The sequence below is a fragment of the Aethalodelphis obliquidens genome, unplaced genomic scaffold, assembly GCF_003676395.1.
Source record: "Aethalodelphis obliquidens isolate GAN/ISIS:26980383/991018 unplaced genomic scaffold, ASM367639v1 scaffold14, whole genome shotgun sequence".
In the NCBI taxonomy this organism is placed as follows: Eukaryota; Metazoa; Chordata; class Mammalia; order Artiodactyla; family Delphinidae; genus Aethalodelphis; species Aethalodelphis obliquidens.
In genome coordinates this window covers 551,045-575,132 of record NW_020837958.1, presented here as the reverse complement: position 1 = coordinate 575,132, position 24,088 = coordinate 551,045, and the positions used below count along the sequence as shown (strand labels likewise).

The 24,088-nt window shown below is 40.5% G+C and overlaps 1 protein-coding gene and 1 long non-coding RNA gene across 2 annotated transcripts in view; one reads left to right on the top strand and one right to left on the bottom strand.

The window, feature by feature from the left end:
- Nucleotides 1-24,088, top strand: part of LOC113624689 (uncharacterized) — a 90,857-nt gene that overhangs the window by 26,680 nt on the left and 40,089 nt on the right. The window lies entirely within an intron of this gene.
- On the bottom strand, nucleotides 10,352-23,725 carry TCN1 (transcobalamin 1). The gene is made up of 9 exons (XM_027114597.1): nucleotides 23,554-23,725; nucleotides 20,806-20,985; nucleotides 19,643-19,783; nucleotides 18,124-18,279; nucleotides 16,567-16,754; nucleotides 14,244-14,430; nucleotides 12,751-12,937; nucleotides 10,745-10,863; nucleotides 10,352-10,572 (listed from the first exon to the last, which is right to left on the bottom strand). Exons 1-9 carry the CDS (start codon nucleotides 23,663-23,665, stop codon nucleotides 10,511-10,513), a joined length of 1,332 nt encoding a protein of 443 aa, XP_026970398.1. The 5' UTR covers nucleotides 23,666-23,725; the 3' UTR covers nucleotides 10,352-10,510.

Sequence of the window (24,088 nt, the reverse complement as noted above, 5' to 3'; positions counted from 1 at the left end):
TCTGCGTTGTAAATAAGTTCATTTGTATCATATTTTAGATTCCACATGTAAGTATCTTATGATATTTGTCTTTCTCTGTCTGACTTACTTCATTTAGTATGATAATCTCTAGGTCCATCCATGTTGCTGCAAGTGGCATTATCAAATGAATACTTTTTGAATGAGTGAATTAATGAACAAATATATAGCATGGGTGATAAAAAAAAGCATTTTTTTTTTCTTTCTTGGACTAATTTGGTGGTTTCATAGGTGAGAACACAGGATACGTATTGGGGTGTGCTAGACAGCTTCTAACATCGACCCATGTTCCCACCTCCTGGCATTCATGCTCTTATGTAATTAATCCCCTTCTCTAGCGTGTGGTCTGGCCTTGCCTCTAATAAATATAATACAGCAAAAGTGATGGGATGAGGTTGCAGTAGACCGGCTCCGTCTTGCTTGCAGTCTCTCTGGCTCTTCTTGCTTTTTGCTCTGATGAAGCAGCTGCCGCGCTGTAAGATGCCTTATGGAGGGGCCGGTGCAGCAAAGAGCTGAGAGCAGCTTCTATCCCACAGCCAGGGAGGAAAGAATCCCGCCAAGGGTCACGAGAATGAGCTTGAAGGCAGATCCTTCCTCAGTTGAGCTTTGAGATGTAAGCAGCCCCAGCCGATACCTTGATTGTAGCCTCATGAAAGACCATGAGCTAGAGGACCCAGGTAACCTGTCCCTGGATTCCTCCCCCATAGAAACTGTGAGATAATAAGTGTTGTTGTTTTAAGCCATTAAGCTTTAGGGTGACTTGTTATACAGCCATATATCACTAATACACAGCCTTTGGTGGGGGATGAAGCCAGAAAGACAATTTTGGTCTGCATGGTAGAGAGCCTTGTATGCCATATGAAGGAGTAGAATAATCCCCCCACCTCCAAGACGTCCATATCCTAATCTCTGGAATCTGTGAATATGCTGAGTTACATGGTAAAGGTGAGACAGGCTGGCACCTGGGACCCTTTGTGCTGTGCTGCAACGCTTGAACCTGGACAAACGTCTCCCTGAGCAGCAAAATACAAAGAAACTATAAGGGTCTAAAAATAACTTCATGAATGTGCAGTTGGGGCAAATTCTGGACAAAAAATACAAAAAGACCAAACAAGCTCAACTGGCACCTCTGAAGAGCTGGGAGCAAAAGCAGGGTACCTCCTGTGCACAATACTGCCAAAGGGGTGGGCAGACCACCTAGCCACCCCCCAGGCCCGAGCCCCGGACACATCCCTACCTTCACCCCCATGTAAGGAACCAGCTTGTTCCTGCTCCGGGAGTGAGCTAGCAAGGAAACATGATACTTGTTCTTGCTGCCCCCTGCTGTGGCAGGGGTCCCAATAAAGCCTTGCCTGAATTTCTTGTCTGGCCTCTGATCAATTTCTACTGACTAAGGAGTCCAAAAACCCTGGTCGATAACAAAGGGAATTAAGGTCATTATTAAAATGACTTTAAAATAGGAAGACTATTGTAGGTTATCTCGATGGACCCAATATAATCACAGGAGTCCATAAGTGAAAGAGGGAGGCAGGAGACTTAGAGTCAGAGAAGGAGATGTGATGAAGGAAGCAGAGGTCAGCATGATACAATTGCTGGCCTTGAAGGCGGTGGGGCCATGAGCTTAGGAGCGCAGGATTCCTCCAGAAGCTGGAACACACAAGGAAATGAATTCTCCCCCTAGAAGCTCTTGAAGAACACAGCCCTTTCAACACTTTGATTTTAACCCAGTGAGTCCCAGTTCAGACTGCTGACGGCCAGAAGTGTAGGAGAATATATCTGTCTTTGTTTTAAGCCAGTACATTTGTGGTAATTTGTTAGAGCAGCAGTAAGAATCTAATGCAGGATTAGGAACTAGCATGGTGCTGACCTTGGGTTCCAGAGCCTGCTTGTAACAGTCCTGAGATAACCCATGCACACCTGGTGTGCCTGCTCTTTGAACACATACTTTCTTGTAAATTACGTTACAGCCACAGTATTGCTTCAAGACTAATGTTGACACAGTTGTTTCTATTAGCAAATAACTTTCAGAACAGGAACCCCAGAGGCTATACTTTCTTTTTTTTAAATTTAGTTTATTTTTTTATACAGCAGGTTCTTATTAGTCATCCATTTTATGCACATCAGTGTATACATGTCAATCCCAATCTCCCAATTCATCCCACTACCACCCCCCACCCCCGCCGCTTTCCCCCCTTGGTGTCCATATGTGTTTTCTCTACTTCTGTATCTCAATTTCTGCTCTGCAAACCCGTTCAGCTGTACCATTTTCTAGGTTCCACATATATGCGTTAATATATGATATTTGTTTTTCTCTTTCTGACTTGCTTCTCTCTGTTTGACAGTCTCTAGATGCATCCACGTCTCTACAAATGACCCAGTTTAGTTCCTTTTTATGGCTGAGTAATATTCCATTGTATATATGTACCACATCTTCTTTATCCATTCGTCTGTCTGTGGACATTTAGGTTACTTCCATGACCTGGCTATTGTAAACAGTGCTGCAATGAACATTGGGGTGCATGTGTCTTTTTGAATTATGGTTTTCTCTGGGTATATGCCCAGTAGTGGGATTGCTGGGTCATATGGTAATTCTATTTTTAGTTTTTTAAGGAACCACCATACTGTTCTCCATAATGGCTGTATCAATTTACATTCCCACCAGCAGTGCAAGAGGGTTCCCTCTTCTCCACACCCTCTCCAGCATTTGTTGTTTGTAGATTTTCTGATGATGCCCATTCAAACTGGTGTGAGCTGATACCTCATTTTAGTTTTGATTTGCATTTCTCTAATAATTAGTGATGTTGAGCAGCTTTTCATGTGTCTCTTGGCCATCTGTATGTCTTCTTTGGAGAAATGTCTGTTTAGGTCTTCTGCCCATTTTTGGATTGGGTTGTTTGTTTTTTTACTATTGAGCTGCATGAGCTGTTTATATATTTTGGAGATTAACCCTTTGTCCATTGATTCATTGGCAAATATTTTCTCCCATTCTGAGGGTTGTCTTTTGGTCTTGTTTATGGTTTCCTTTGCTGTGCAAAAGCTTTGAAGTTTCATTACGTCCCATTTGTTCATTTTTGTTTTTATTTCCATTACTCTAGGAAATAGATCAAAAAATATCTTGCTGTGATTTATGTCAAAGAGTGTTCTTCCTATGTTTTCCTCTCAGAGTTTTATAGTGCCCGGTCTTACATTTAGGTCTCTAATCCATTTTGAGTTTATTTTCGTGTATGGTGTTAGGGAGTGTTCTAATTTCATTCTTTTACATGTAGCTGTCCAGTTTTCCCAGCACCACTTACTGAAGAGACTGTCTTTTCTCCATTGTGTATCCTTGCCTCCTTTGTCATAGATTAGTTGACCATAGGTGCGTGGGTTTATCTCTGGGCTTTCTATCTTTTTCCATTGATCTATATTGCTGTTTTTGTGCCAGTACCATCTTGTCTTGATTACTGTAGCTTTGTAGTGTAGTCTGAAGTCAGGGAGTCTGATTCCTCCAGCTCCATTTTGTTCCCTCAAGACTGCTTTGGCTATTCGGGGTCTTGTGTGTCTCCATACAAATTTTAAGATTTTCTGTTCTAGTTTTGTAAAAAATGCCATTGGTAATTTGATAAGGATTGCATTGAATCTGTAGATTGCTTTGGGTAGTATAGTCATTTTCACAATGTTGATTCTTCCAATCCAAGAACATGGTATATCTCTCCATCTCTTGGTATTATCTTTAATTTCTTTCATCAGTGTCTTATCGTTTTCTGCATACAGGTCTTTTGTCTCCCTAGGTAGGTTTATTCCTCGGTATTTTATTCTTTCTGTTGCAATGGTAAATGGGAGTGTTTCCTTAATTTCTTTTTCAGATTTTTCATCATTAGTGTATAGGAATGCAAGAGATTTCTGTGCATTAATTTTGTATCCTGCTACTTTACCAAATTCATTGATTAGCTGTAGTAGTTTTTGGGTGGCATTGTTAGGATTCTTTATGTATAGTATCATGTCATCTGCAAACAGTGACAGCTTTACTTCTTCTTTTCCGATTTGTATTCCTTTTATTTCTTTTTTTTCTCTGATTGCCGTGGCTAGGACTTCCAAAACTATGTTGAATAATGGTGGTGAGAGTGGACATCCTTGTCTTGCTCCTGATCTTAGAGGAAATGCTTTCAGTTTTTCACCATTGAGAATGATGTTTGCTGTGGGTTTTTCATATATGGCCTTTATTATGTTGAGGTAGTTTCCCTGTATGCCCACTTTCTGGAGAGTTTTTATCACAAATGGGTGTTGAATTTTGTCAAAAGCTTCTTCTGCATCTATTGAGAGGATCATATGGTTTTTCTTCTTCAATTTGTTAATATGGTGTATCACATTGATTGATTTGCGTATATTGAAGAATCCTTGCATCCCTGGGATAAATCCCACGTGATCATGGTGTATGCTCCTTTTAATGTGTGGTTGGATTCTGTTTGCTGGTATTTTGTTGAGGATTTTTGCATCTATATTCATCAGTGATATTGGTCTATAATTTTCTTTTGTTTGTAATTTTCTTTTAGTATCTTTGTCTGATTTTGGTATCAGGGTGTTGGTGGCCTCATACAATGAGTTTGGGAGTGTTCTTTCCTCTGCAATTTTTTGGGAGAGTTTGAGAAGGATGGGTGTTAGGTCTTCTCTAAATGTTTGATGGAATTCACCTGTGAAGCCATCTGGTCCTGGACTTTTGTTTGTTGTAAGATTTTTCATCACAGTTTCAATTTCATTACTTGTGATTGGTCTCTTCATATTTTCTATTTCTTCCTGGTTCAGTCTTGGAAGGTTATAACTTTCTAAGAATTTGTCCATTTCTTCCAGGTTGTCCAATTTATTGGCATAGAGTTGCTTGTAGTAGTCTCTTAGGATGCTTTGTATTTCTGCAGTGTCTGTTGTAACTTCTCCTTTTTCATTTCTGATTTTATTGATTTGAGTCCTCTTCCTCTTTTGCTTGTTGAGTCTGGCTAATGGTTTATCAATTTTGTATATCTTCTCAAAGAACCAGCTCGTAGTTTTATTGATCTTTGCTATTGTTTTCTTTGTTTCTATTTCATTTATTTCTGCTCTGATCTTTATAATTTCTTTCCTTCTGCTAACTTTGGATTTTGTTTGTTCTTCTTTCTCTAATTCCTTTAGGTGTAAGGTTAGATTGTTTATTTGAGATTTTTCTTGTTTCTTGAGGTAGGCTTGTATGTCTATAAACTTCTCTCTCAGAACTGCTTTTGCTGCATCCCGTAGGTTTTGGATCATCGTGTTTTCATTGTCATTTTTCTCTAGGTATTTTTTGATTTCCTCTTTAATTTCTTCAGTGATCTCTTGGTTACTTAGTAATGTATTGTTTAGCCTCCATGTGTTTGTGTTTTTTTACGTTTTTTTCCCCTGCAATTCGTTTCTAATCTCATAGCGTTGTGGTCAGAAAAGATGCTTGATATGATTTCAATTTCCTTAAATTTACTGAGGCTTGATTTGTGACCCAAGATATGATCTATCCTAGAGAATGTTCCGTGCACACTTGAGAAGAAAGTATAATTTGCTGCTTTGGGATGGAATGTCCTATAAATATCAATTACATCTATCTGGTCTATTGTGTCATTTAAAGCTTGTGTTTCCTTATTAATTTTCTGTTTGGATGATATGTCCATTGGTGTAAGTGAGGTGTTAAAGTCCCCCACTATTATTGTGTTATTGTCAATTTCCTCTTTTAGAGCTGTTAGCAGTTGCCTTATGTATTGAGGTGCTCCTATGTTGGGTATATATATATTTATAATTGTTATATCTTCTTCTTGGATCGATCCCTTGATCATTATGTTATGTCCTTCCTTGTCTCTTGTAACATTCTTTATTTTAAAGTCTATTTTATCTGATATGGGTATTGCTACTCCAGCTTTCTTTTGATTTCCATTTGCATGGAATATCTTTTTCCATCCCCTCACTTTCAGTCTGTATGCGTCCCTAGGTCTGAAGTGGGTCTCTTGTAGATAGCATATATATATGGGTCTTGTTTTTGTATCCATTCAGCAAGCCTGTGTCATTTGGTTGGAGCATTTAATCCATTCACGTTTAAGATAATTATCAATATGTATATTCCTATGACCATTTTCTTAGTTGTTTTGTGTTAGTTTTTGTAGATCCTTTTCTTCTTTTGTGTTTCCCACTTAGAGAAGTTCCTTTAGCATTTGTTGTAGAGCTGGTTTGCTGTAGTTGAATTCTCTTAGCTTTTGCTTGTCTGTAAAGCTTTTGGTTTCTTCATGGAATCTGAATGAGATCCTTGCTGGGTAGAGTAATCTTGGCTGTAGGTTCTTCCGTTTCATCACTTTAAGTATATCATGCCATGCCCTTCTGGCTTGTAGAGTTTCTGCTGAGGAGTCAGCTGTTAACGTTACGGGAGTTCTCTTGTATGTTATTTGTCGTTTTTCCCTTGCTGCTTTCAATAATTTTTCTTTGTCTTTAATTTTTGCCAATTTGATTACTATGTGTCTCAGCGTGTTTCTCCTTGGGTTTATCCTGTATGGGACACTCTGTGCTTCCTGGACTTGTGTGGCTATTTCCTTTCCCATGTTAGGGAAGTTTTCGACTATAATCTCTTCAAATATTTTCTCTGGTCCTTTCTCTCTCTCTTCTCCTTCTGGGACCCCTATAATGTGAATGTTGTTGCATTTAATGTTGTCCCAGAGGTCTCTTAGGCTGTCTTCATTTCTTTTCATTATTTTTTCTTTAGTCTGTTCCACAGCAGTGAATTCCACCATTCTGTCTTCCAGGTCACTTATCCATTCCTCTGCCTCAGTTATTCTGCTATTGATTCCTTCTAGTGTAGTTTTCATTTCAGTTATTGTATTGTTCATCTCTGTTTGTTTGTTCTTTAATTCTTCTAGGTCCTTTTTAAACATTTCTTACATCTTCTTGATCTTTGCCTCCATTCTTTTTCTGAGGTCCTGGATCATCTTCACTGTCATTATTCTGAACTGTTTTTCTGGAAGGTTGCCTGTCTCCACTTCGTTTAGTTGCTTTTCTGGGGTTTTATCTTGTTCCTTCATCTGGTACATAGCCCTCTGCCTTTTCATCTTGTCTATCTTTCTGTGAATGTGGTTTTTGTTCCACAGGCTGCAGGATTGTAGTTCTTCTTGCTTCTGCTGTCTGCCCTCAGGTGGATGAGGCTTTCTAAGAGGGTTGTGGAAGTTTCCTGATGGGTGGGACTGGTGGTGGGTAGAGCTGGGTGTTGTTCTGGTGGGCAGAGCTCAGTAAAACTTTAATCCACTTGTCTGCTGATGGGTGGGGCTGGGTTCCCTCCCTGTTGGTTGTTTGGCCTGAGGTGACCCAACACTGGAGTCTAGCCGGGCTCTTTAGTGGAGCTAATGGCGGACTCTGGAAGGGCTCACGCCAAGGAGTACTTCCCAGAACTTCTGCTGCCAGTGTCCTTGTCCTTACGGTGAGGCACAGCCACCCCCCGCCTCTGCAGAAGACCCTCCAACGCTAGCAGGTAGGTCTGGTTCAGTCTCCTACGGGGTCACTGCTCTTTCCCCTGGGTCCTGATGCGCACACTACTTTGTGTGTGCCTTCCAAGAGTGGAGTCTGTTTCCCCCAGTCCTGTCAAAGTCCTGCAGTCAAATCCCGCTAGCCTACTGTTTCAAAGTCTGATTCTCTAGGAATTCCTCCTCCCGTTGCCGGACCCCCAGGTTCGGAAGCCTGACGTGGGACTCAGAACCTTCACTCCAGTGGGTGGACTTCTGTGGTATAAATGTTCTCTAGTTTGTGAGTCACCCACCCAACAGTTGTGGGATTTGATTTTATTGTGATTGCGCCCCTCCTACCATCTCATTGCAGCTTCTCCTTTATCTTTGGATGTGGGGTATCTTTTTTGGTGAGTTCCAGTGTCTTCCTGTCGATGATTGTTCAGCAGTTAGTTGTGATTCCGGTGTTCTTGAAAGAGGGAGTGAGAGCACGTCCTTCTACTCCGCCATCTTGAACCAATCTCCTCTATAGTTTCTTAAAGCATATGTTTTGATAGTCTTTGGTTAACTCTTGACTGGACTTATTGATTTATTTCCTTGTTTGTTTTTTCCTGTGCCTCATTTTCTGGTATCAAAGCACTGAGATTCTCTCTGGACATCTGAAATGTTTATTTGTGTTGATTACTTCTTTGTAGGTGTAAGTTTCTCCCCTCAGCCTCAGTCTAGGTTCTGACATAATCTCAAGCCATAGGATCTTCTCAGAATGCAAGTGTGGCCAGAGCTAGGTTTCACTGGCCAATGTTAGTGGAATGCTAAAGAAACGTTATTCCATTGACCTTCATGTCTGTTTCAGAGATTGAAGGCATTCCTATCAGACAACAGTGTTACTACCTTCTACTTAAAGACCATGGGCTGGGGGAAACTCATCTTTCTCCATCAGAAACGGAGGTTAGCAGTGCTAGAGGGGAGTGTTGGAAAACATAGTGGCATAAAGTGAGGTTTGATATTTAATCCAATCAGAATTAAATGAGAATTGAAAAGAAAATGACTTTAATGTTGTGATGGCATGTTACTTGACTCCATGTTGGTATACCAATGAGTTTAATTTCTTGTACCACATTTGGGAAAATAGGTCTAACATAAATTGGGTGCTTTACTGGTATTGACTGAATATTACAGACAATGAGCTAGAATCATTGAGAGAGAGTTAGGGATGTTGGAGAGACCCATTCCAACTTTGTTACATTGAGATTCAGTTTCATTGGTTATTTCAGGGGCAATATTTCCTGTTATTTTGACATATTTGTGTTTATATATATATATATATATATATATATATATATATTTTTTTTTTTTTTTTTTTTGCGATACGCGGGCCTCTCACCGTTGTGGCCTCTCCCATTGCGGAGCACAGGCTCTGGACGCGCAGGGTCAGCGGCCATGGTTCACGGGCCCAGCCACTCCGTGGCATGTGGGATCTTTCCGGACCGGGGCACGAACCTGTGTCCCCTGCATCGGCAGGCGGACTCTCAACCACTGCGCCACCAGGGAAGCCCCTGTGTTTACATTTTTTGCTTGAGCTTCCTTTATGGACGACATTGACCATATGTTCTGGTTTTCCCAGGATAGTCCCAGTTTTTAATCTGTTTTTTTTTCTGAGTATAATTATTAATAACGTTCACTTTCACTCTTAACAGAGTTACGGTTGGATGATAAACTGGATGGTCACGCTGTGCTGGACAGCAATGCCAGTCCTAATAGTTTGCATATTTGTGACCTAAACCATTATCCTTCAATTTCACATAGATTGTATAGTCTACAAATAGATCTGACAGCTGGTACTGCATGCTCACAGCACCATGGAGACCCCCCTGTCTCTAATTTAGCTTTCAAGATGTGACACAGACCCAAGAGGATGGAATCCCTTGCTGTGTAGTTGTGATGGCATCTGTCACACCCGGCTAATGAAGGCCAGGGCAGAGCTGAACCTGAGAGTTGGAGATCAGTGCCAGAAAGTTGTGTGTAGGAAGAGGGTTACTGTGTGTAGGAATCAGGGTTACTGGTGGAGGGGGAGAAGAGAAGAGTATCATGAAAACACAAGGAGCAATGAGGAAGACATTTTTGAAATAAGTTAACTGATTCTACCTAAAGGGCTCTTCCTTTTGGAGGTTATTTTAAATGGATTACTTTATGCTTTATCTGAAGCACTTTTGTCCTCCGGCTTCTTAAAGGCTCTTCTGGTTCCTGACTGAATGTGCATATAGCTCAGGTACTCAGTAAGGGGTGTAACCCAGCTCGTGCTAAGACATGATTCAACTTTTTCTTTAAAGTGAATTCTGCTGAAATGAACACTGGAGTCATTTTTTTTTTTCCATGTGTATTTTGATGATATGACTATAAGGGTGATTTTTATGGTGAAATGAAAGGAAAATAAATGTGGGAGAACAAGTGGGACCCAGGGGAGGCAGCTGGAAGAGGGAATGAAAGTGTTCCTCAAACTTTGTGGACTGACTTTTATGTGTAAGCTTCACATTTCACCCTTTCTCCATGGCAATATTTTTCTCTCTACCCACTGCCTGTATGAAGCCAATATGTCCACTCAGTTCCTCCCTTGCATCTGGGTCTCAGAGAGCTCAGTCTCCCTATGAACTTTCTCCTTGATCTCATTGGTTGCTGCTGCACCATTAGACCCAGAACTTTATCTCCATTTTCCCCAGTTGCCCAAGGTCACCCAGATAGTTAGCAGGGGAACCTTGAGTAGAACTCAGTTTATTAGACAAGTGGGTCTAATCTCTTTCACTTTGTTTCCTCCTGAGGTAGTTCTTCTCTCTAATAGTAATTCCCTTTTGCTATGAAATTATTAGAACATGCTCTTTTTGTATAGTTGTTGATCTTTTATTGAACATGCGAAGAGAGAATTAGAGGTTATTGACTATGCTATTGGGGTCGAGATAAGTGAAAAGGAAGGCGTGAGATCAATTTCCACATGGAATCTCACTACAAAAGGGTTAGACCCAGCTGAGGATGGTTTGGGTTTATTAGTATGTGCTCCAACGAACCTCCAAATATTCTCCATTTTTGACAACATAACTCCCAGGTCCTGAAAAGGAAGAAGAAGGAGAAGTGGGTCAAATGATTTGACCACCAAATCATCAGATAATGGATATGGCTCTCCCAGCTCCTTGGCACGTTCCCCGCCAAAGCTTACACCCTCACACCTGAATGCTTTGGGCATCTCACTCTGTAGCGTTGTTTGTCTTACTCTCCCTTACCTTGGCTCAGCGGTTGGCCATTGCTCAGAAGTTGCCAGTAGGTTCTGTCATTATTGTTGGCGCTTATGTTCTGAACAGTGGTGATGTAGGGCCCCCATGGGCTGTCCTCCGTTTTGAAACTGTGGGGGACAGTGAATGGGTTCCAGGAACTTAGAATGGTCGAAGGCAACTCTCCGTGGGCGTTTCTCAAACTTTAACACACCTAAGAATCACTTGAAGATGCTTCAGAGTATGCAGATCTCCTGGCCCTATCCCCAGATACCTTGATTCTGTCGGTCTGGGCTGGGACCAGGAATCTGCACATTCTATAAACATTCCAAGTCATTCTGATGCAGGCCCTCCTACAATCCATGCAAAATTAGAGAAATGATTCCCCTGGTTTCTGCCCCTCCTTCCTGCCATAGTAGACACTTTGCCATCAACAATTTCAAATCTTCTACCCAAGACAGTAACTGATGAAGACACTAAAGCAGTACAAGAAAGTGTTAATTGGTTGTCCTAGAGGCACTGAGGAAAGAGGAACAGGAAAGGATAATTTAGTAATTTATACCTGTTTATTAAAAAGTGACATAGTCAATGTCTTTTTCACATTCTTTATTCACATTTCTCTACCTTCCTGGGAACACTTGAAAGCAGGCTTTATAGTTATATATATACACATAGACATAATTTTCATATATATACGATTTTCTCTGTCGCATCTTACAGCATGTTATTAAATACAATAAGCTATTGTCAGTTAGGTTTAAGGAGCCAAATAAGCCATATTTTTCAGAGGCAGAGTCAATATCTTAATTTTAATATTTGAACTCTCTAGGTCAGGGAACCTTAATCTAGGAGTCCATGAACCTTCTGAAAGGTGGGGGAGGCATTTGTAAGACCTCTGATTTAAATAATAAGTTTTGGGGACTTCCCTGCTGGTGCAGTGGTTAAGAATCTGCCTGCCAATGCAGGGGACACAGGTTCAAGCCCTGGTCCGGGAAGATCCCACATGCCGCGGAGCAACTAAGCCTGTGTGTCACAACTACCGAGCCTGTGCTCTAGAGCCCACGAGCCACAACTACTGAGCCTACATGCCACAACTGCTGAAGCCCACGCACCTAGAGCCCATGCTCCGCAACAAGAGAAGCCACTGCAATGAGAAGCCAGCACGCTGCAACGAAGAGAAGCCCCCACCTGATGCAACTAGAGAAAGCCTGCATGCAGAAATGAAGACCCAACGCAGCCAAAAAAAAAATAATAATAATTAATTAATTTTAAAAAACCGCACATGTAAAAAAAACATAAATGACAAGTTTTGCACTCACAGACTTAGAGGATTAACTTACGGTTACCAGGGGTAAAGGGTAAAGGGTAGCGGGGGTGGGGGATAGATTGGGAGTTTGGGATTGACATGTACACACTACTATATTTAAAATAGATAACCAAGAGAGACCTACTGTATAGCACAGGGAACTCAGCTCAATATTCTATAATAACCTAAATGGGAAAACAATTTAAAAGAATGGACACTTTTATGGGTATAACTGAATCACTTTGCTGTACACCTGTAACTAACACATCATTGTTAATCAACTATACTCCAATATAAAATAAAAAATTTTTAAGAATGACACATTTTGTGTGTATATTCTTTTTTCTGGGATGAGAATCCCACTCATCTGACTTTCAAAGGGGTCAGTGATTCAAAAATAGTTAAGAACCACTGTTCCAGACACAAAATGTCTGACTTAAGAGGTTCTATTTATTGAAGGAGTTTAACTGACAGAAGAGGGATCCCTGGTACTTATTTATCTATTCAGTGAGCAATAATTTAATACTTGCTACATGCTAGAGGAGGAAAAATTTCACCTCCCTTTTTTTAACCCCGGCCATGCGATGTTGGTGAACAGCAAAAGTACTCACTGGGAGGTGTTTTAAATGTACATTGTATTCAGTTGCAGATGTATTCTTGCTGAGTCATAATCCCATTAAATTCCTTAACCTTAGGTTATGTACAGACATACCAAAATGCAGCCTTATTTTGTTTCTCAGCTGCCATCATCACATCGAGGAAGACAGAACCCTTTCTCACGGTGACTTTGGTGGAATTGAAAATTTCATTGATTTGCACAGAGTAATTGACTGAAATATTGGAGGGTGAGATAGTAGGTGTCACAGGTACAGGCTCATCTGTGGAGATGTTGAATTTATCTGGCAGAGACAGAAAGGCAGAGAAGAATTATTATAAGGAATAATAAAAAATGAGGTTAGAGTCTGCACACCTATCCAAGCCCTATGCAACGATTCCTTCCCTTTATGCAGAGGAAGGTTTGTGCAAGGAGCGAGGGTCAGCAGTCACGGGGCAGATCTCTCATATGACTAAAGCACAAATTAAAACCACACACTACTCACCGGCTCGTGCGGGCTTGTGCCTGCGTCAGCTTCCAGCTGTCTCAGCGATTCAATTACCCCACCTCCCATTTCCCACAGAGGCTCCTGTTTTTTTTTTTTTTTTTTTTTTTGCTTTGGTGCAGCATACAGTAATGCTTCCCACCCCCTTTTTTTTTTGCCTTTTAATTTTTTTATTGAAGTATAGTTGACATACAATATTATGTCAGTTTCAGGTGTAAAACAATGATTCAACATGTATATTCATTACGAATTGATCACCATGGAAAGTCTAGTAACCATCTGTCACCATACAAAGTTATTACAATATTATTGACTATATTCTCTATGCTGTACTTTATATTCCCATGAATTATTTATTTGACAACAGGAAGTTTGTATCTCTTAGTGCCCTTCCCCTATTTTTTCCCAATCCCTAGCCTTTTTATTTCCTAACCTTTATTGAAAACATTATGTGCCAGGCACTGTACTAATCATTTTACTTGGATTTTCTCCTTCAGTCCTTACAAATACCTATGTTACATACTATTATCATTTGCATTTCTTATAGTAGAAAACTGAAGCTTAGAAGTTAAACATTTTGTCTAAGATCCCTAAACCTACATGTGCCTGAACCAGAAATGAACAAGATAGACAGAAGGAAAAGTCTTCTTTTTTCGTACCTTGTTGCAAAATCAGTTGTTTGATTAATGATCCATGCTGCAATTTTCTTATAATACTGCCATATTCTTTCCACATTGATGTCTTATGTCTCTGAGGGACCACTCATTGAGCATAATGAAAAGTCAGAGACACCATACTTTTTAGGATGGGAATGATGCTCAGAAAATCTCTGTATCCAGCAGTCAGAAAACATCCCTTCGGAGATAGACGTCCTTTAATAAACTCTACCTTGTTCATCAGTGTTTGAACCAAGAACAGCCTCTACTACTCTGTTAAGGACAAATCCTCAGGTGGTTATGATCACATATGGAGGACTGAGTTCTATCTGGGAACTGTTATGCTTTAGAGGTTTAACTGGTCACTTTTGGTCCCTGAGGAAACCTAAGTCTCACACACTTTGGGTGTTATGCTGAAAGGCAAAACAGTTTGCTCATTAGTGCTATACCTGGACTGCAGGCACAAGAAGAGTTTTTGTTGACATCCAAGTAGGTCTTTCCCATCAGGGCAGGTAAGATCTGGGCTGCAGCAATTGGCAGATGGAATGCTCCCTGAAGGATGTCGTGAAGTACTGTGTGCAGAGTTTCTTGGCAATTCCGTTTATTTTTGTAATAGTTTGATGAGACAAACAGAGCCTAACGTGAGAGGGAGAGAGAGAGAGAATGGGAATAAATGAGAGAAACTTCACATAACGGGAAAGCCTGCATCTAACTAACTTAGTAAATCTTTATTGGACATTGACTACATAGGAACCACCTTAGACCACTAAAATACCTTTCCCGCCATCAAGAAGCTTATAAGCTAGTTTGGGTGGGGAGGTGGAAATTGTTAAATCACACAAACTCTCATAGCGTCAGTGAGAACAGACTTTCTCTACCGTATTTACTCTTGTACCACTGATGCTGAAACAGTACTTGTCATATAGGAGGCAATCCATAAATAGTGTGAACAGATTCTTGTAAAGGAGTCCCTAAGATGAATGCCCTAAGAGAAGCATCTAGCGGCATGGCCTTTCCAAAGAGGAAGAGCTCATAAACATTTAGTGAGACTGAGGAAAGGCTTGGTGGAGAAGGCAGTACTTGAATAGACTTGGTGGTATGATGGCATTTCAGTAGGTGACATGAGGAGGCAACAACCTGACCATAGGGGATAAAGTAGGAATGGCCAGAGCCTGGCCTGGCTATGATGAGAGTTATATGCACTTTAGTAAAATCCCCAGAGGATTCCTCCTGGCTTAGGAGAACTGGTGTAGAGGGAACACTCAGGGCAATTGTGGAAGGACAGCCCGGAGAAGGAGGTTGGGACCAGATTGGTAGACCCTTGAATTTCACGGTGCGGTGTCTGCCATCATTTGCTTGACAGTGGGAAGTCTAACAGGTTCTTGAACAGAAACTATCCAGGCAGCAGATATAAACTGGACTGAAGGGGAAGAATTACAGGGTAGGAAAAATTAAGAGGGTATTAGAGTAAGTCAAGGGCTAAAATGGACTAAACTTGAAGATGTTGCTCTGTGGTTTCTCAAGGAAGGACAGTTCTCCTTTTCATTTTTTCTTGAAGACTCTTAAAGATAACCAAGTAGTCAACCAGCATTTGTGGGATATTAAAAAAAAAACTCATCATATTTTATCTTCTCTTATAAACTGTGGTAGGTAAGCAGCTCTTGGTCCTGCTGTGAATGAATACCACCTGTAGGGTTTTTAAACAAGACCAAAGCCCATGTTCCACCCCTAAATTTCTGTATTAACTGGTTGGTTTGGGGTGTAAACATTAGTATTTTATAAAAGCTCCTCCAGGTGATTCAAATGTGCAGCCAGAATGGGAAACCACGGTTTTATATTAATTTCAAACTTATCAAGTGTGAACAGTAACAACAATATGAACACTCTGTATGATTGGACCCTTGCTTACATCATCAGCCCCGTCTTATAATTTTCCCAAGCACCTTGTGCTGAACCTTTTGATCTTCCTAAAATATGGAATGTTCTTTTGTACCTTTGTCCTTTGTCCTTGCTTCTTCTCTCCCTTTGAAAGTCCTCTCACCCTGAGCCAGCCTAGCAGACCCAAATTCATACCAAAGACTCGGTGAAATCTTTTTTTTTTTTCTATAAACCTTTCTTCATCTCCTCTTGTATCTACCCCTTAGAGTTGAGTAGATCAGTGAGTAAATGCAGGAATAAATTCTTAGTCTTCAAGGAACATATACAAGATAGTGTTGGCATTGAGTAGGAGTTTTGAAACCAATTATTTCAGTCCTATCACGATCTGCATTGCTCTTTGGCTTTGTACTATTAGGCAAGTTACCGGTACTCCATGATTCACACTCATTATTATTACTTCCTAGGAAATAGAGATAATAATTCTTTCTTCACTGGGTGGTTGTGCATTAATAACTTAATGTCAATAACTACCAGATTCCACTACCACTTATTATTTCCATGCCAGTAACCTAATTTGGGAGGTAAGGTGAAACGCCAAACAACGGTATATGGTAAAGTGTGAAACTGCATGTGATAAACAACAAGATAGATTGTAGCAGGCTGTAGAATTTCTTAAATGGAGCCAGGAAGAGCTTCATAGAAGCATCGGATATGGAAAGGTAAAGGAGAGGAGAATACATTTCAGGCAGGGGAGGGGAATCACATGAGTAAGATCAAAGTCAGTATAGGAAACAGAATGGATAATAAGTCTTTAGGAGGCCAGTAAGGGAGGATGAAGATGTTGCTTTTCTCCATGAATCCCTTCCCCGTCTCCTGGTTTACGCTCTGACTTACCTGCATAGCTTCTCCTGTGCTAAATATGTTTCCAAAGAGACCATCATTTTCTGCAGACAGAATCTTATTTACCAGGGATGTTATATAAACATTGGTTTTGTCTAAATCCTTTATATCTGCTTCAATCTCCTCCTTTTCTATTCTCCTCTTCACACAGGTTAGAGCAAGAACAGCCATTGCTCCAGTATCTGTCAGGAAGCAAAACACCAGTGATAGGGTGACTAACCATCCTGGTTCACCCTGGACTGAGTAGTTTCCTGGTATGTGGGACTTTCAGTACTAACAACAGGACAAATCTGGCCAAACTGGGATGGTTGGTTATGCTCGTTAATGATGGGAGATAAGAATTTCAAGGTACAGCAGTCATCCCTCTGGCACTAGCCTCTCAAATATTGCAAGATTCTTTCCTTATGTTGCATAGCCATGTACCTTGTACTCAGAAACTCACATCTTGGTCATAGAAACACATATGGATTTGTAGGTGCAAACACATGAATGGTCTGCTTTTACATACTGGTTGTTCTCATCCTTTTTTATCTTTTAGCCATATTGGCAAAGAAATTGAGAAAACCCAGGATAATACTCCAAACAAATATGTCTTTGTAAAGTTCCAAGGTTTCCATTAGACTGATTAAGAAATAGCGCTTGAGAGCAGTTTACTCAGTAAACCTTCTTAATGGGGAGGAGGAGGCAAGAGATTGGAAGGATGGAGGATAAGGTCTTTTTTTCCTGGCTCGTTACTTGGTTTCCTCTATGTTCTTTAGGCACGTTGCCTTCCCTCTCTCATAGAAGAAGGAGTATAAGAAGCTCACTTTCTCCTTACTATCCTGAGACACTGAATGGTGGTTCTCTTTGAACTTCTTGGAGAAAAATGAGCTTGTGGATCTGGGCCCCTAGGGCAACAACACTACTTGTCTTAAGGGGACTTCTTTTTGGATGTGTAAGCGGATCCAGTGGGAAATGTCTGGTCCTTCTCCATGGTGGATACGCACTTTATTGATCAAACTATTGGGCCTGACCACTGGAGAGGTTCTATTATTAGGAAGTAATCCCACACATCCAAATGGTCCCAATAGATGAGAAGATTACTTCCAAATCTATTATTCTTTGGAAGAAAGATTACTTCCAAATCTATTATTTGGAAGTAATCCCACACATCCAAATGGTCCCAATAGATGAGAGAAAGGTGCAGGGTTGAGATAAATGAATTCCACCGCATTCCCTTTCTCTAATATTTATACTTCCTAAGATGTCTTATCTGAAGAGTCTCATGATCTATCCTCATTTTAAAGATGGGAAAATTAAAGTCAAGAGTTAACATCTGTTGGTTACTCAGAAGTGTGAGTAGGAACCACATCTTTCTACTATACTGCACATCCATAAAGAGGCTTAAATACTACTCAATATCCATTCTTCTAAACAAAAATTCTCTTCTGAGGAGACTAGGGTAAAGAGGATAGAAAAAATTCAAGTACCTACTGGTAGAAAAATTCAAAGAGCAAGGCCTATTGGTGCCTATGTCCTTGAAACCAAGGGAATTGGGTTTAAATGACTCACCTACTGAGAACTGGCCACCAAAATAATAGTTTTTATTTTCAGGAGTGAAGTAAGGAATAACGTTGGTGGTTGAGTAGTTCCCGTTGGACAGACACAAGGCCAGGAGGGCCAGGCTGAGCTGGTAATAGTTGGTCAGCGGATTGTCACTGTGTGTTTCTGGCAGAGAGAAAAGAAATACCTTAGTCACGGAAGTGGTACCGGAATAGTACATTTTAAACATTTCTACTTACTTTATCTCCATTTCTTTACATTTAAAGAGAGGTGAATAACAGAGGGGAGATATTGCTCATAGAATCGGCAAAGTTGAGAAATTTAAAGGTTCTTAAGGGCCACCAAATTCAACTCAACTCGTTTCATTTTATAACTGAGGAGATTCAGCACTAAAGGTATAAAAAATACTCCCGGCAATCCCACTTCTAGGCATATATCCAGAAAAAAACATAATTTGAAAAGATACATGCTCCCCAATGTTCACTGCAGCACTATTTACAATAGCCAGGACATGGAAGCAACATAAATGCCCATCAATGGAGGAATGGATAAAGATGTGGTACATGTATATAATGGAATATTACTCAGCCATAAAAAGAACAAAATAATGCCATTTGCAGCAACATGGATGGACCTAGAGATTGTCATACTGAGTGAAGTAAGTCAGACATAGAAAGACAAATGTCATATGATATCGCTTATATGTGGAATCTAAAAAAAGGGTACAAATGAACTTTTTTACAAAACAGAAGTAGAGTCACAGATGTAGAAAACAAACTTATGGCTACCAAGGAATAAGGGGGGGAGGGATAAATTGGGAGATTGGGACTGACATATACACACCACTATATATAAAATAGGTAACTAGTAAGAACCTACTGTATAACACAGGGCAATACTCTAATGACCTATGTGGGAAAAAATCTAAAAAAGAGTGGATACATGTATATGTATAGCTGATTCACTTTGCTGTACACCTGAAACTAACACAACATTGTAAATCAACTATACTCCAATAAAAATTAAAAAAAAAATACTATCCTGATGTTCAGGTGGTTACATAGTTAGGACTAGAATGCACAAATGTACCTCACTAGCAGCTGTGATGGTCAACCTATTTTTCCCAGTGATAAAGTACTTTTTGCCATCTTTAGCCCTTGTAATATTATAGAATCATATGTATATGCTTTGATACTTATGACACAGCGTCTCGTATTGCTCAGCTATTTCTGGTGTAATTTGTCTAAATGCCAAGCTTCTGGAGGACTAGAGAACTGTGACCTGTATGTTTGTGTGTTGGTGTGTGCATTCATCATCCTACGTAAGGTCAATGTTCAGTTGAACATATTGGAAAAGAAAACTCAAGATGCATGTTGAAAGAAGGAAGAAGGGCAAGTGATCTTCAAAGGAATAGTGGGATGAATGAAGTGAAGAGGAGATGGAAAAAATAGGGGGAAACTTCATACAGTTCTGAATCAGTAGAGGAAAAGACAAGGATGTCCAGGGTCTCTGAACATTTGATTCTCACCCATATTCTCAATTTCTGCTTTGAATTTCTCTCCTAGTTTGCTAACCAGATAAGCATCAGGTATAAACACTTCACTAGAGTTTTTACACGCTCCCAAAGCCAGGATAGCCAAGGCCAGCTCTCCTGAGGTTATCTCTGGCTCTGAAAAGAAAAGTATTCAAGTTAAACAAGGTACATGCTTATAATTTTTTTGGCCTCCTGTCTTCCTGGAGACTTATATTGCTGTCACTCCTTTCTCCTGTTCTACTCTTTACTAATATTTTGTTGTTCTCTTCTTTATCCCCAAAACAGAGCCTTTTCTAGCAGTACTGTATAAATGCAAGCGAGATCTTAATCTTTCCCGTGAAATTATGGGTTCTTTTTGGAATCATGTAATCCTTATAAAAATGAACAGAGAATAAAAATAGATAAATAATAAAGCCTTGGAATTTTCTCTCCTTGTGGGTGCCGTCTTTCCTGGATAGGAATAATTGACTTGTATGTTCTGCCTTAGAGAGCGTCCAAACTCTCAGGCTGCTCCTAATTCTCACAATAATATTGTTAGGTAGGTGGGGGCGGTGTATTTCCCCCTTATACTCATTAGAAAGCTAAAGCTCGATATTGAAAAGAAAGGCTCAAAGTGGAATCTGGTCTCAAACCAGTCCACATCTCTGTTGCTCTGTGGTTGCCTCTCTACTGTCAGATTTCTTGGTTGTGGTCCACACCCTCTCTGGTCATGAACTCAACTATATCATATAACAGTCTTAATGGATGAGAGTCTATAATTTCTTTTGCTTTTCCTTGTAACTTCTTGAAGGAATATGATTTTCAGGGCTCAAAGAAGGAAGGCCTAGCTCTAGAGTAAGTGGCAGGGGATTGATCTTTTGAGGTACCTTTGTGTCATCTCAATTTTTTTTTGAATTTCATGTGAACTTTATCAAAAAAAAACCCCACTACATACTTGTGTTAGATTTTTTTTAAATTTAGGTAACATTGGTTTATAACATTAAATAAGTTTCAAGTGTACTACACTTTATATCTACCCCTGTTCACCTCAAGTTTTCTACAGCTAAGATTGATGTATCAGGGATGTTTTGGACACACAATTTTTAGAACTCCCTGGAGATCATCTTTATAGATAGGTAAGTCTTTTCCTAACTCTTCCGGGGAATATAGGCACTCACCTCTTTTTTCTATATCATCTTTAATTTGTTGAGTCAGCTGTTGTTCTAGCCTTTGGTTCTGAATCTGAACAAGTCTGAAGGTCAACAGGACGTTGGCACTTTGGATTCCTTTGGTATAGTTTGCATTTACCATTGTGTTTACTAGAGGATTTAGATAGGAGCAGTTTCCTCTGCTTACCTCTGTGGCAAGGGAAGGAGGAAATAAGAAACACACACTCGTGAAATATTAGGGCTAGGAACAGGGATGATATTAAAAGATTTAGGAACAGATGTGGCACAGGCATAGACCCTTCCAGTAGTCGCTGGCAGTGTTGCTGTAACAATACAAAGGTGGGTCTGGAGCCCCGCTCTGCCAGGTATTACTTTTTTTGCCAACCAGCATGGAAGTGGTAACTATTTTAACAACTATTCAGCCTTACCATTGTGTCCTGGCAGAATATAAGTCCTGCCAGGTAGATCTAGTACCGTTACCTAATTTGAGGCCTAGAGAGGGTATCCTTAAAGAGACCTTGGTAATTGGAGCCTAGCCCAATCTACTTTCTAGAGTCAGTTGGTTCCTTCTCCATCTTCTTCTAATTCACTTGGGTTAATGCTGAAGGGAAGAAGAGAGAAGAGAAAGAAGGCAAAAATTCTACGTGTCATTGGTGATTGAGCCCAAAGCTGCATTGTCTGATTGCCCAACTGGCCAGGCATCAAGATCGTTATTCAGCATCATGGACCCTTTGGAAAACCTTCTGGTTTTAGCCTAAGACGTGTCCAAATCCCAGGGGCAAGGATGGAGGGAGTCCCATTACATTGTGGAAATAAAAGGAGAATCCGGACCCCCCAGGAACTGGAGAATAAGAAGAGTTAACTATCACTGAAAACATTTCTAAATATTCTTTGACCGTAATCTTAAGAAAATCCTACCCATCTCCAGATTATCTCATGGGTTTGTGGAATCGTGAGAAGAATATGAACCCTGAGTTCAGGCAGGCCTTGGCTGGATTCTTTGCTCCTTAACTTATAACTGGGGGTAAGTTACGTAACTTTCTTTTGTTTTTTTTTTAATTTATTTATTTTTGGTTGTGTTGGGTCTTCGTTTCTGCACGCGGGCTTTCTCTAGTTGCGGCGAGTGGGGGCTACTCTTTGTTGCGGTGCACGGGCTTCTCACTGCGGTGGCTTCTCTTGTGGAGCACGGGCTCTAGGCGCACGGGCTTCAGTAGTTGTGGCGCACGGGCTTAGTTGCTCCGCGGCATGTGGGGTCTTCCCAGACCAGGGCTCGAACCTGTGCCCCCTGCATTGGCAGGAGGATTCTTAACCACTGCGCCGCCAGGGCAGCCCCAAGTTATGTAACTTTCTTGACTTCAGTTGAAATGGTGGATAGTAACACCTACTCCATGGATATTGGATAAAAAAAACCCCCACTAAGTAAACTATAAAATACTGTACATATTACTACCTCTAGCTCAACTCGAGTTTCTAAGGATCACATACTTAGAGAGTCCAGGAAATGTTATTTTCCTTGCCCACCTTTCTTCACTTTAAAAGAGAGAGTCGGGAAGATCTGAGTGGAGTGATTGTAGAAGGTCATGGTTTGTTACAGGCACAACTGGACAACTGTGAGTCGCCTCTGAGATTTTATGGAAGCATCCAGTTCAGCGGATTTTCTGGCACTGAAATAGACTTTTTAGTTCCTGGTCAACAGCTCAAATCAGCTTCCTTAACCACAAAAACAAAGTTAATTATTTTGTACAATGAATGAAACTCCAAAGCCTCCATGGAGACCCCCTGTTCTTAGGATACAACAGAAGAAATGACAGGCCAGGAAGAACAATTAGAGCTGGCAGATTCGGAACTTTAGTGTTTCTGCTGTGCGATGGATTGCTTCCTGTGGGCTGTAGAGACCAGGAAGATGTAGCCGCAGCTGACACCACATTGTGGCACCATCTTTGGACTGGTTTGAAGCTCAATTCCAGGGTAAAGACTTATAATAGAGAAATCATGACCTGTGAGCTATACCGGACTTTAAGAAATCACCTGCTTCAACACCTTTCCCTGATTATCCTCCATTTATAGACGAAGCTAAAAAAATTCAGAAACATTGGATCATTTGGCTATTAAGGGGTCAGACTATACCTGAACCAGTTTTTCTTTCTCTTAGTTAGTAGTTTTGAAATAGAATCACATACTCTCTGGAGCCTACATGCAGAGGAGAGATGATGGGTTTCTACCCACGTCCTGTGGGGAAAAGTTGAAAAGAAGAAGATGTGTAGCTTGGAATATCTGAACTCAATAATGACAAGAGAACAGTCTTCGTTATTTGAAAGAGATTATTAACATTATTTTTTTCTTCATAGTTAAACAAGGAGTTAACCTAAAACCCATAGGCTGAACTTCAGAAAAACAGATTGCATCTCAGAATCAAAAGACACCTTTCCATGATCTTGAATAATTTCTGGGTCATGAGTTTTCTATCACTGAAAATGAACAAGAATAGACAGCTACTGGGCAGGTCTGTTGTGGTAGAAAGGCTCTTAGCATAGGAAGAAGAGTTAGGCAAGTTAATGTTGAATCTATGATCCCTCTTAAAACAACGTACATTGTGGAACTTTCCTCACCATCTCCTGCCACCCTTCACATTACTCATAGAGTCCAACGGCATACAGAATTGGAATAGGGTCTTTTCTCAGGTAACTCTACACAAAGCTCCCTGTCAATAGTCTTCAGACTATCATGCTAGAGCAATTTAGGTCAAACCATACTCACCACAGATCTGGCATAGTTGACTTGGAATAAGAGAAAACAATAGCAACCCCAGTAGGCACAGCTGGTGTGATGGTCTCATCTCTCCAACAGTGTACAGGAATGGTGAGGACATGGCTGGCTGTTTGCTGGGTGATGGACAGAGGGTAATGAGAGCTGCTCCTTCAGTTTGCCTCAGTCTCTTTCACTCAAGCAAATATTGAGTAATGTCAGGAGGTGTGGTCAAGTGTGGTTGTCCAAATAACGTAATAAACCAGGAAGAAGACTTGAAAGTATAGTCAGGGAGAATGAGGAAATAATTTTTCTTTGTTTCCTATCCCCAAACTTTAGGATTCATATTCCCTACTTGCCTTCAGCCCAATGAGAATAAATTATGTGAATGACTGTTATCAGTAATGTTCTCTCTTTCCCATTCCACTTTGGTTGTATTTTATTTATGTCTCCTGAGAGATTGGATTTGATGGGGGCAAGGGCTTACAACGTATAAAAATGGAAGTAGAAGTTGTAAGTCTGAAGTTGGAACAGGCAGGATGGGGGA

Coding starts and splice junctions, on each gene's coding strand:
- TCN1 (XM_027114597.1), bottom strand. CDS start 23,665: ATGTCCTCACCATTCCTGTACACTGTTGGAGAGATGAGACCATCACAC. Junction 16,755..18,123: donor TGGTGGCCAGTTCTCAGTAG/GTGAGTCATTTA, acceptor GCTTCCTGACAG/ATACTGGAGCAATGGCTGTT. Junction 10,864..12,750: donor CAAAATAAGGCTGCATTTTG/GTATGTCTGTAC, acceptor TGTCCCCCACAG/TTTCAAAACGGAGGACAGCC.